The sequence below is a fragment of the Molothrus aeneus genome, chromosome 8 (genome assembly GCF_037042795.1).
Source record: "Molothrus aeneus isolate 106 chromosome 8, BPBGC_Maene_1.0, whole genome shotgun sequence".
In the NCBI taxonomy this organism is placed as follows: Eukaryota; Metazoa; Chordata; class Aves; order Passeriformes; family Icteridae; genus Molothrus; species Molothrus aeneus.
This window is the reverse complement of record NC_089653.1, coordinates 23,101,774-23,114,037: the sequence shown is the minus strand read 5'-3', so window position 1 is coordinate 23,114,037 and position 12,264 is coordinate 23,101,774. Positions and strand designations below refer to the sequence as shown.

At 58.1% G+C, this 12,264-nt stretch overlaps 1 protein-coding gene across 1 annotated transcript; it reads left to right on the top strand.

Annotated features, from left to right (window-relative positions):
- Positions 1-4,336: 4,336 nt before the first annotated feature.
- Positions 4,337-11,076, top strand: KAZALD1 (Kazal type serine peptidase inhibitor domain 1). The gene is made up of 5 exons (XM_066554491.1): positions 4,337-4,525; positions 6,023-6,623; positions 7,838-7,998; positions 8,987-9,134; positions 9,327-11,076. Exons 2-5 carry the CDS (start codon positions 6,122-6,124, stop codon positions 9,410-9,412), a joined length of 897 nt encoding a protein of 298 aa, XP_066410588.1. The 5' UTR covers positions 4,337-4,525; positions 6,023-6,121; the 3' UTR covers positions 9,413-11,076.
- The last annotated feature ends 1,188 nt before the right edge of the window (positions 11,077-12,264 follow it).

The following is a 12,264-nucleotide window of genomic DNA, read 5'->3' as shown; positions in this document are numbered from 1 at the left end:
ACACAGAGCCACTGAGTGTCCTTCATCTGTCACCTGCTTTCATTCCATCCCTGAGATCCCCTTTGGTCTGTCCCACACCTGCACAAGCTGGCACCACTAGGCAGAGACATGAAAAACTCAGTACTGGAGCACTGCAGGTCTGGGCTGCTCAGCCACGGTGTCTGTTCTCTCCTGGAGCCAGCAGCGGTGCAGATTCAGCCACTTCACTGCACTAGGGGGAACCCTGGATTCCCCTGACTGGGGAAGAGAAATCTTACTTGCCGGTGAGTTTTGGGGGTTGACAAGCCCAAAAGGGACACTGCTGCCTCTGCAGGGGAGCCCAGGATGCAGTGGGGGAGCAAGGATGCTCAGTCCCTCCCGAGCTGGCTCATCACAGAGGTCAAGGGCCAGTCCCAGAAAGAGAGCAGCTGGATGTCCCCAGGGGTGCTGGGGGTGCTGGGCGGCGCTGGGCTGGGGACATTGATTGGTCCCTGGCATTTTTAATGAGCTGCCCGACCACATGCTTTAACCTTGCCCATAATGAGGGCGAGCAGCAGCAATTCCTACCGCCTCAGCCGGCTCCCCCAGCCTTAATGAGCTAATCAATACTTGTTCTCAGCTTAATTTCCAGCTAATTGCTCTTTAATGACGCCTGGAAATGGGCAGCCTCTTGCAGGGGGGAGCGGGCAGGCTCCCCCTCCCCGGTGCCCGTCCCCAGTGGCAGCGGGTGCCGGGGTGCTGGCAGCGGGTCACCTTCCCTGGCTGCATCCCAGCCCTGCCGGCGCTTCTGGAGGCTGGGGAAAGGGAGGGTGGCAAAGGCGGCAGCGGGCGCGGTGCTACTGAGCTGGCAGCACCCTCTGGAGCACCCACTCCGTCTGGGGGGGGGGGGGGGGGGCATACAGCCCTGAGCACCAGGGCAGGCTGAACAGAGGATCCCACCGTCACAGGAGGATGTGCCCAAGCCCCTCAGGACATTACATCGCTCCCAGGTTCGGCTGACAGTGGGGCTTTTAGGGCGCAGAAGATAAGGGTGGTGGGGCTGAGGTGTCCATGCATTACTGCAGATTCTGCAGCCCCCGGGTACGGGGTCAGTGTCACCGCAACGGGCCGGGGACGAGGCCAGCAGTGCCCTGGAGGTGGCAGCAGAGACCCCGCAGCCGCCACCGCCCCCGCAGCCGGGGCAGCCCTGCGGGCCGGGCGGGACTCGCCGGGCCCCGTTCGCCGCGGGCTGCGGGAGGAGCCGGGCGGGTCCCGGGCCGTGGAACCCGTTCTCACCCAGCACCGCAGTGTCAAAATTGGCACGGTCGTGCCAGTGCGGGGACATCCCGGGAATGCAGCCCCCGCCGTCTTTTCGGCTCCTACCCCCTGGGTTATTAGACTTGCGCTGTGATGGGGCTGGTGGGAAAACCTCAGGATTCCTGCCGGGATGGAGCTGAGCCGCGGCTCTTGCCGGGGACCCCGGGCAGTCCGGACACCGGGGCGTCCCTCACCATTCGGGACGCTCCTCGGGGCCGGGTGACCCTGCGCACAGCTGCAACCGCTTCCCCAAGAATTTGCTGACGGGTTGGTTCTTCAGAGGAATTTGGTCTGGAAAAGCCTGGAGAAACCGGAGCCTGGCTGCTTCCTTGAGCAGGTCCGGCCTGGGACGCAGGCGGGGTGACCTGCCTGCTGCCCCTGCCTTGTCCCCACAGTGGAACCCTGGAATGTGGCTGGGGCCCCTCGAGAACCATCCAGCCGGGCTGGCCAGAACCGGGCTGTTTCAGGCTGTCAAACAGCAGGAAGCAGAGAGTGTATTTGATGTGAAATGAGAGAGGTTTGGTTTATTACCAGAAGGAGACCCCCACGGCCCAGGCAGTGTGCCGGCAGCATTCTGTCCCAGGATCTCTGGTGACATGTGCTTCTGCTGTGACATAACCCACATTCCCAACCCCGCCAGCCCAGCCCCAGTGCTGCTCACCAGCCCTGCCTAAAGTGACGTACGTTGAGTCACTTGGCCTAGGGCTGGGGCTTTTTTTTTCCAGAGTGGATTTTTCCCTTGGCTTCGTCTTCCATAAACCCCAGATTGCTATGGGGTGTCTGGGGGGTCAGCCCAAAGCTGCAGGGGTGTCAGTGGGGCCAGGAGCAGTGTGGTACCCCTGACTGGATGTGATGTGTTTCATTCTAAAGGCAGATCTCTGCAGGGATGCCAAGGATGTGGGCCTGCCAGGAGCACCCATGGACTCCTGGCTTCTCTAGGACCATCACAACATGAGGAAAAGTGATGGGGAGCAACCCACCAGGAAGGGAGGAGACTTTGGTGGTTTAGGATCAGCCTTCAAAGCCCAGCTCCAGGAGCTTCACTGGGCTCATGAAGTGAGGAAAGAGAGATAACCAGCCAGCACTGGTAGGGAGCCAGGAATGCAATTTACCCAAGTGCCAGGCCATGCAGGGCTGGGATCACCCTTTTCCCCACAAAGCTCTCAAGCAACCTAAGCCACAAACCCCATTTGCAGCCACGGCTGTGTTGATTGACTTCAGGTGTGATTGAGCAGAACTCCTTGTCAAGCACAGGTTAGATCTTCCACCTCTCATTCATAGCTGCTACTGTCTATTAACACATTCAATAGTGTCATTAAGCAGGAGGTTTAATTAACTGCCACGTCTGAGCTCCATCTTGTTGAGCTGAGCTAAGCTGCCCTTGGCTTTCTGAGGCTGGGTTGTATTCCTCCACAACTGGAGCTGCTCCTGCTCAGACCTGTGTTTGGATTTCACCTTTGGCCAGGGGCTCTCCCCAGTTAGTGGCTGATGCTGCTGTGGTGCTCAGGTGAATTCAGCCACCCAGAGGCCATGATAATCCCATGGAGATAAGACACAGCAAGTGTTTGGGCCATGGCACATGGGAGGAGGAACCATGTGTGGGAAAGAACAGCAGCAATGGGGTCTGTTCCCCCTTGCTGAGGGCGAGAGACACAAATAACCCAAAACACTGATGGTCTGTTTTCAGCAGTGCCTGGGATTTAAGTGCTGGCTCTGTTTTTGTGCTGGCCAGGAGCTTTGTGAGCAGGAGGTGGCATACAGGGCCAGGCTTGCTTCACTGCTTTGCCCCCTGTGTGGATCAGGGACAAGTGAGGGTGTGCAGGAATGCCTGAACATCCAGGCAGTCCTTCATTCCAAAGTGGGAAGGGTGCTGTGGCAGGGATAGCCCAGGAGGCTCAGCACTCCTGTCTGTCTCCTCTCTGCTCAGGCTCTGACCCAGCATGTAGGAAAACCTCAGCCCTTCCTGACTTTTTCCCTGCTCCCAAAACAGCTGCAGCCCCAGCTGCTCAGAAACCCGTGGATGCTGGACCTGAAAACTTGTGGCATGTGGGGACTGAACTCAATAGGTTGGACAAGGGGAGCCGGGGGGGAGGCAGCCCTGAGCCAAGGGGCTGGGGGCCACAGAGGGGGAGTGGGACGTGAGGCTGAAGGCAGAGCTGGCAGGAAACCCCACTCTGCAGCAGGGGGCTGGGGAGGGGAGCTTAGCCAGCAGAGGCAGATTTAAGGGGGCTGAAGCCTGCTGCATTTTCCGTTCGTTAGACATGGCTGGACTCACGATGTCACCAAGCAAAAGCTCTGGAACCCAGAACAAATTTGCAGGAGGGTGTTGGAAAGCAAAAGGGGATTTTTGCAGGATGGTGAAGGAAACCAGATCCTTAGAGGGATCCTGCTTTGCTTGAGCTTCATGGGGGAACTAAATCCCACAAATTCCTTGCCTGGAGAGGAGCAGGCTGTGTGATTGCCCCCCTCCCCTGGCATGGCACCCAGAGCAAGATGCAAAGGCAAGGTGTGTGTTTGCTGCAAAGGCAGGCTGGCTCCCCCACTCCTCAGCGCCAATTCCAGAGGGAAACTGAGGCAGGGAGCAGTGAGGCAGCTTTCTGGGGAGGTGTGGAGCCCCAGCCCTGTGCACATGGGTTTTGCACTGCTGTGGCATGGAGCAGCCCCACCCTTGCTCCCAATAGCTCCGCTCCAGCCAAGGTTTACACCCCAGTGCCCCCTTCACTCGTGGCTCCTGGTGTGAGGCAAGTGCAGACATTCCCAGGAGTTATCCCCCCCATTTACTTACAGCAGCTGCTCAACTTTTCAGTCTGTTTCCTAACCAAATTACAGCCTGAGAGATGCTTTTGACCACTTCCTTAGCCATGGCCTCCTCTCCCATTCACTTGTCCCCAAGAACTGCTGCCAAGTTGGACTGCAAAGGAGGGGACCCTAGTCCCTCCCTGCCCCATGGATGGGGCGGAGCATCAGCCCGGGTCCCGCACACGACCGGGGGTGATTGCAGTGGGGAGGTGCCGGTGCCAGGGAGTGGAGCAGAAGATTCCCGGGGCCAGGCTGGGTGCGTGGCGGGACCCCGGCAGGGAAGGGGTGCCAGCCAGCCCGTGTCCCGGTCCAGGGACGGGCCGCGGGCCCGGAGAGGGGCGGGGGGATTCACGTTTCGCTGACATCACGGCGGTGCTGGAGCGGCCGGGGGCCAGCAGCCCCGGGGGCCAGCAGCCACGGCCACTGCGCACCCCCGGCACCGGCGCCTCCGGTAAGTGGCGGCTGATGGCGGGGGGGCTCCTGGGGGACCCCAAGGGACGTCGTGCCCCTTCCCAGCGCTCTTCCAGCACCCCCAGCGCCTGCACCCCAGACATGCGGAGCCAGAGACCAACTTTGCAGTTCCCCCGTACCCTTTCTCTGGCCCCCCACATCCACCGCGGGATGGAGCCTTACTCCGTACAGACTGGGGTAGGGTGGGCAGGGGGAGGGCTCCGGCACTGGGACCCTCTGCCCCTTTCCACCCCTGGGGCGCCTGGTGGTCTCTGGTAAAGGGGTCAAGTCTTCACGGTTTTTTATCCGGGGGATGCATATGTGTAACCCAATATCCGGGCCATCCCCACCCCAGCTCTGGGCTGTGTTAGCCCCGAGAGTGGGGGTGTAGCTGGGGGGCTGCAGCTTGCCCTTCGCTGCTGTTCCCAGCGGGAGGGAGGGGACAGCCTGTCTCCCCAGGTCCCCTCCCCAGCCCCGCTCGCTTCTGCTGAGTCGCCCCGGGGCGGAGGACCGTAATTTCACCCATCTCAGGGAAGGCAGCCAAGGTATAACAGGGGGCAGGGAGGGATGTTCGCAAAGGGATTTGGTTCACTGTCACCCTCTCTGGGGACAGGCTCTGAGATGCCACGTTTACCCCCCAGGGACAGATGGGAAGCCCGGAATAGATCAGCTTCTTCCTTGCCTGAGTAGGTAATGCAGACTCGGAGTTTGAGGGCAGGGACCCTGCTGTGCTGGTACACACTGATCACACGGGGTCTGCTCTCAGTCCAGTGGTTGCTCACCTGTGCACTGGGCTCCTCCATGCTCAGCTTCAGTTGCCTGTGTGATAACTGAGGGGGTCACAAAACCTTCTGGGGAGTGGACATTTGTTCTCCTGCTCAAATAGGTGGTGCCTAAAAAGAGGGGTTACAGCAGAGGGAGCGAAGTAGAACAAAAGCCAGGCATGAGTGGGAGCATCCTCCTGGCTTGGCTGCCTCCAGCACAGAAAGAGCACCTTGTCTGCAGGATCAGCCACTCCATTGTGGTTGTATGGATGGTGAGGGAGGAAAAAACTGTTTGTGACTCTTGCAAAGCAGTGGGGAAAAGAAAGGGGCTTGAAAGCAACTTTCTGCCAGGAGACCAGGAGCAGGGTATGAAGGAGCTGATCCATAATGTTGTAGAACAGCCTGTCCAGTGCCCTGCCAGCCCTGTGGCTTCCCAGGCTATCCTGGGGTCAGAGGAGGCTGGACTTTGCATGCTGGGCTGCCAAGGGAACAAGGATGAAACCTCGTGGGCTGGGGTCATCAGCACTATCTCTCCAGAAGATGCTCAGTGTTTCAGGACAGGAGCTGGTTGGGGAGCTCCAGGGTGCAAAGGCCATGACTGCAGGGGGTGAGAGGGGCTGGGACCAACCCTCCTGTGCACATCATGCAGTGCTGCTGCTCAGAACAAGCCAGCCAGAGACAAAGGAGTGGGAGACACTTCCTGCACCAGTAACACACTTTCTCCCTCCTCACAGGCCAGGATGGCTCCTCAGATCTAGACAGGGAGACCAGAGCAGTGCCAGAAATCCCCATCCAAGTGACAGTGGGACTGGGATAGAGGAGTTGCCGTGAGGATGTCTGAAGCCAAGCCCCTCAGCATCTCTTGCCTCGTGCTCTCCTTGCTCTCCTTGCACTGGGCTTTGCTCCAGCTGGGCCAGGCTTTTCCCAGCACCTCTGACTACCTCCAGCGGGGCTGGCAGCGGCTGCTGGAGGAAGGGGAGGGCTGCACCGAGTGCCAGCCAGCGGAGTGCCCGACGCCACGCGGGTGCCTGGCAGGCATGGTGCGGGATGCCTGCGACTGCTGCTGGGAATGTGCCAACCTGGAGGGACAGATCTGTGACCTGGACAACACCAACCACTTCTACGGCAAGTGTGGGGAGCACCTGGAGTGCCGGCTGGATGCCGGGGACCTGCATCACGGAGAAGTGCCCGAGCCCCAGTGCGCCTGCCTCTCCCACCTGGCCCTCTGCGGCTCTGACGGCAAAACCTACGCCCAGATCTGCCGGTTCCTGGAGGCTGCCCATGCTCACCCCGATGCCAACCTCACCGTGGCCCACGAAGGTCCCTGCGAGTCAGGTAGTGGCCCTGGAGCTGTGGGAAGACCCAGGCAAGGGGGTCTGGCCAGGCTGTTTCACCTGGCAGCAAAACTAGGGACGGGACTGTGCTGGGGGCTGCTCCCTGCAGTGCCAGGTTCCCACCAGTGCCCCCACCCTGCTGCTCTGGGGGAGCCCCTTGCAGATCCAGTGCTTGGAGGAATCTGGGAGCAGCTTTGCCAAGAGGGAGTGGAGTTTATGGAAGCAACAAATCCTGCTGGAGCAGATGGGGAAGTTCCAGGGAATTGTTAGTGAATTCTTGGCGGCAGGGCTGGGTTCACACTGGCCTGTTGCTCCCAAGAAATGTGCCTGCCTCCTGCAAATAGAAACCAGGGTTGGTTTGGCTTGGCTGTGTGATTTCCATCTCCCAGTTAAAACTCAGGTGGGGGTTGAGAGGGGACATTCTAGCAGGAAGGCCATGCCCCATCCTGCCCAGTCCAGCACAGGTCACCCAATGATGTCACTGCAGCCTGAGGGGTGCCAAGGTTGACCTTATTTTCTGTAGATCATCATCTGTTTTGCCAGGTATATTTGGAGGTGGAAACCTTCCCTTGAACTCTGGCTCATGCTATGGGCCAGATCACGGAGCAGTGTGTGTGAGAAGGACAGTCCTCACTCTGTCCCTCCAGGGAAGGGATGTGGAACATAGAGCTGTTGGCTCCATCCAGGACAGGGGGACCTGCTGACTCCCTTCATTGCTGGCACCAGCCCTGTGTCAGAGCAGAGGCCTCACTTGGCTGGAAGCTCAACTACCTCATCCATCCTCACCAGCCTCAGGCTGGATGAGTGCCCCTTGGCCTTTCTCCTACAGGAGGGGCGTGCTCCAATGGCTCAGGAGAGCTTTGTTTGTAACATCGCTGTCATTGCAATGTTACAAAACTCATTGCAACTCTTGCTGCTGCGTGTGTTGCTTGAGCATCACTGCACAGGCAGGGAAACTGATGCCAGCAGGGATGGCAACCCTCCATGGGCTGGGGGGGCTTGGGGAGGGAGCTCCCAGTCCCAGCTGTGAGGAGGGACCATGTCCTTGGAAAGGTGAAGGTGTGCCGTGGGAGGGAGAGGAGACAGACATGGGAAGGGTCCCAGCATCTCTGTGTGAACCAAATGCTCCAGGGAGCAGCCCAAGAGAGTCCGTGGGACCTGCCAAGAGTGAGACCTCTTCTGAGCCCACCCTGCTCTCCTCTACCCCCCTCCCAGAGCCTCAGATCACCTCTCCTCCCTATGACACATGGAACATCACCGGGCAGGATGTCATCTTCGGCTGCGAGGTCTTCGCCTACCCCATGGCATCCATTGAGTGGAGGAAGGATGGCACAGAGATGCTGCTGCCTGGAGATGACCCCCACATCTCTGTCCAGGTGAGGGGTGTGCCCAGGGCATTGAAGACAACCCCAGAGTGACCCAGTGCTTCTCAGGGCTCATGGACAACCAGACCTGAGAGTGGCCATACTCTGGGAATGGCCAAGCCTGGCTTCCTGGGGGTGGGAAGGGGTTACTGGAGGCTCTATAACACAAGGACTGACTGAGCCAGGGCTGGTGTCTCAGTGGTAGGAGCCATCAGCATAGCTCTCTTCTGTGATTTCCTCTAGTAATTTTTGAACTTATTCATAGAGTCCTGCAGCAGGGAGTTTCCCACTTAGGCCTGCCTTTAGTTTGCTGTGTGTGCTGGCTTCACTTGCAGTCTTGCTGGCAGGGTTGGAAAGAGAGAGGGAAAGAGGAAAGAGGACTTCCCTAGTGCCTTACAGCCTGGGTTGTCCTCTGGTCCTACCAGCACACTCAGGCAGTTCCTGCCCTTTTTTCCCATCAGCAGGGCTTCTCTCCCAGAGCTGGCAGGCCCAGGGGTCAGCATCCTGCCTGTGGCCAGCCCCAAATATAGCACCCAGCTGGGAGTACCTAGCTATTAGAGGGTGTGGGCAGAGCCAAAGGGGCCGTGCACCTCAGCCAGGCACCAACGAGGAAGAAACTGTGGTGGGATGGATGGAGGGAGCCAGAGGAGCAGGTGGAACCTGCACCATGGCCCTCTCTGTCCTTCAAGCCTCCCCAGAGCTTGTCGCAGGGTCTGATTGAGGATCTTCACCCCAAGCAGGACTACCCTGCCTGGCTGGAGGAAACTCTACTGTCCTCCACCCCTGGCCGCCAGACCATAATAGCAGCCTGCAAACACAGCTGCAGCCCAGCTGGGTCAGGAAAAGCTTATTTAATCCTGGGGATAAACAGAAAATAGCATGGTTGCTGCCAGAGCAATCCTGGGACCTCAGTGCCTGCGGGAAGGGGACCAGGGCTCTGTGGCACAGACTCCCTCTTGCTCCTGCCACAAGTGCTGACAGAAACCCTCCCTTCTTGCAGTTCAGAGGTGGCCCCCAGAAATACGAGGTGACAGGCTGGCTCCAGATCCAGGGCGTGCGGGTGACAGACGAGGGCACGTACCGCTGCTTCGCCAGGAACAGGCTCGGGGAGGTGGTGGCACTGGCCAGCCTGACCGTCTTCACACCGGGTGAGCAGCACGTCCTTGTCCCCCTGATCTCCTGGGGACAGTGCACCAGTATGGCAGGAGCTGCTGGAGCATGGGGCTGTGCTGGGGATGCCTCAGAATGCTGCTGTGCATGGTTTGGCTTTGGTCCTGGTGGGGAAGGGGACAGGCACTGCAGGGCGGCAAGGTCACACTGTCCCCATGCTGCCATTTCAGACCAACTCAACCTGACAGACTTCTCCCTGCTGAAGCCCCGCACGACACCTGAGGACTACAGGGAGAGTGAGGAGGACTACTACTAGCCCAGAGATGGCATGTTCAGCTGCAGAGACCACCTTGCCCACAGCAACCCTTCCCTGGGCTTGGGACATCTCTGGAGCAAGCATCCTCTGGCCCAAAACTCCTTTTCTGAACAATCCTGGCACAACAGCCTGGTTTTTGGGGTGGGGGACAGGGTGACACAACCTTTTGAGGTGCTGGGGGATGGGATACTGGCTGCTTGGCAAGGGCTGGGACCAGGGACAGCTCAGGGTGGGTCTGTCCTCTGGCACTGAGTGGAGACACTATGGCAGGTAGGACACTGTGGGGACAGCTGTGCTGTGTGTGATGAGGACGTGGTGCTGGAGATGGAGACAGCCTCCTTTGGGAGAGTGAGGCCAGGGCAGGGCCATTGTGTCCTGTGTGAATAATTTTTGGGGAAGGTGGAGCAGAGAGCTGGGACCTGACTGTGATAACCAGCATGTCACACCCCCCTGCCCCTCTCCACCTGCTCTGTATCCCCCAAGCACAGACACATCCCAGCTTCTCCCCAGAGCCTGAGGAACCTGCTGCCAAAACACCCTTCTCTTCTATTTTGTTTTAAACCAGAAAAGTAGTGATTTGAGGAACCAGGCACTTGTGGCTTTCAGAGCTGTCTTTTCTCCAGCTGAACCACCCTTGAGGTCAGAAACACTTTGGCCTTTTTTTGGCTGACTTAATTTTTCCCTCTCATGCCTTTGACTGACTTCATGCTTTCCTTTGTCATTTCAGTCAATGTTATTTAAAATATACATGTAGGTCAAAGCCAAGGCTGGCTGACTGTCCTGCATCCACAAGGATGATTATGGGGGTGAGGAAGGGTGCAAAAACTGTGGATGCTACCTTGTCCATTTGTGGGGTGCTTGAGTTGAGGAGCCCTCCTGCCCATCCCAGTGCTCACAGCTGGTCCTGGTGTGGGTCCTGCCCTTCCCACCCCACCTGGGGATGGGGGTGCCCAGTGCACAATCTCCTGTGCAGTGGTGATGCATCAGCTCCAATCACTGCACTCCCATGAGTTTGGATTCCATCCCATTGCTGCCCATTTTCTTCTTGGGGCCTTAAGTTCTGTGACACTGGGGTCTTCACCCAGGTGACCACAGCTCTGTCAAGTGCAAAGCAGCTCTGTGACTACTTGGTGAAGTAAAGGGGTGCTCCAGTTTCCACTGGAAACATTATATTAAAAAAAAAAATCCCACCTACCTCCCAGAGCTGGTGATTTAAGCAAACTTTCATTTGAGGGAGCACAGGAAGGAAGCTCAGAACTGCACAGTGCTGCTCACTGCCCAGAGAGGGCTGCCAGAACCCTTCCTCTGGGCATTCTGGGGCTGAGCTCACATTCAAGGGGTGCTTTATCCCCCAAAGCAGCAGCATTTACATGACTTTTGGTGCTCAAAAGCTCCATATGGACCAAACCCCTCCCATTTACTCACTCCCAGCTCTGGGGAGGTCCAGAGCTGCGGCAGAGAGCCAGACCCTGTGAGAGAGGAATTGGCAGACCCCAGGCAGGAGCAGGCAGGATGCAATAAGGCTGGTGGCTCAGGTCCCGTGCTACTCTCCTTCACATGTTTTTTTTCTTTTCTTTTCTTCCTTTTTCTCTTGAGAGCTGGCTCAGATGACACAATTACAGCAGTGAAACCTGAACAAGCAAATAAAAGGGATTTGTCTGGAACTGGCAGCAGAGCAAAATTCCTGCAGACGGTGAGGCTGGGCCAGTTCTGGCCCCCTGCACCACAGCTTGACAGGGCACTGCTGCCCTGCCTGCTGGGGTGCCTACCCTTTCTGGCAGAAAACTCCTTCTCAGCCAGAGAAATGCAAAAGCCATTGATGCCTCAGCTTCTCCTTCCATCTAAGAGCACAACAGAATCCTCCTGGGCTGCTCCATCAGAGTCAGAGGGTGTTTAGGAGGGACCAGGGACAGAAGTGTGCCATTGGCTTTTATTTTGCTTTTTTTGGGTGTAAAACATTCTTTCAGAGAAGCTGGGCCTTTTTTTATCCATCCTGATCGCCTTCCTGTTTTGCACACAAATGAGCTGGTGGAACTGGGCCACACTCAGGCTGAGGCTGCCGCGGGGAAATCCGAGAGCCTCCTGGAGCTTCAGCAGTCAGGAGCTGCTTGCTGGGCTCCCTGCCGGTGCCCGGGGCTGGCCCCCAGCCAGGGCTGCCATGCCAACCCTCCTCAGGGCCAGGCTTGCCCTGCCTGTGTTGGCACACACCCAGGTCGTGGCGGTGTGGGTGCAGCTTTGGTCTGGCTGGAGAGAGTCGAATGTGCCACACGCTCCATCCCTGGCTCTCCGTGTGCTCTGCAGGACAATGCCCTGCCTGGGCATCTGCATTTGGATCTCAGCCTTGCCCCCCTCTGCTTCACACCCAGTGCCTTCATACCCTGTAGGGAGCTGGCAGGGAATGCTGGTGGCTCCTGCCTGGCAGGAAGAGCAGTGGGAATGTGGTGACCGAGAGAGGGGGGAATTAGAGCAAAAGCTCTTGGCCAAAATTAACCAAACCAAGGGTTGGTGTCCCAGACTCCTCAGATCCCACTGTCTGACTGGCAGGATGGAGCTCAGCCAGTAGCTGAGCTCCACTCAAAGGTGAAGGGCAGCAGAGTGGCTCCAGGGGCACAGAGAGGGCTGTGCCTCTCCTCATCCCAGCTCCCAGGGTTGCCATTTCCAGTCACTTAAAAATTAAAGAAGCCAATATTGCTGCACGGCTGGAATCGGTCACTGCCACAGAGCTTAATTGAGGTTATTTGTTGGCTCTCAAAACATTTGGTCACCTCTGCTGCTGGCTGCTCAGATGTTTCCTGCAGTCCCAAGGAGGGGGCACCCCAGGCTCTGCAGATCCTGTTCTCAGCTCCAGGCAG

What these genes read in the sequence shown, in the direction of transcription:
- KAZALD1 (XM_066554491.1), top strand. Translation starts at nt 6,122, where the DNA reads ATGTCTGAAGCCAAGCCCCTCAGCATCTCTTGCCTCGTGCTCTCCTTG. An exon ending in ACCCCCACATCTCTGTCCAG is followed by an intron (nt 7,999 to 8,986) that starts GTGAGGGGTGTG and finishes CCCTTCTTGCAG; the next exon opens with TTCAGAGGTGGCCCCCAGAA. An exon ending in CCTGACCGTCTTCACACCGG is followed by an intron (nt 9,135 to 9,326) that starts GTGAGCAGCACG and finishes CTGCCATTTCAG; the next exon opens with ACCAACTCAACCTGACAGAC.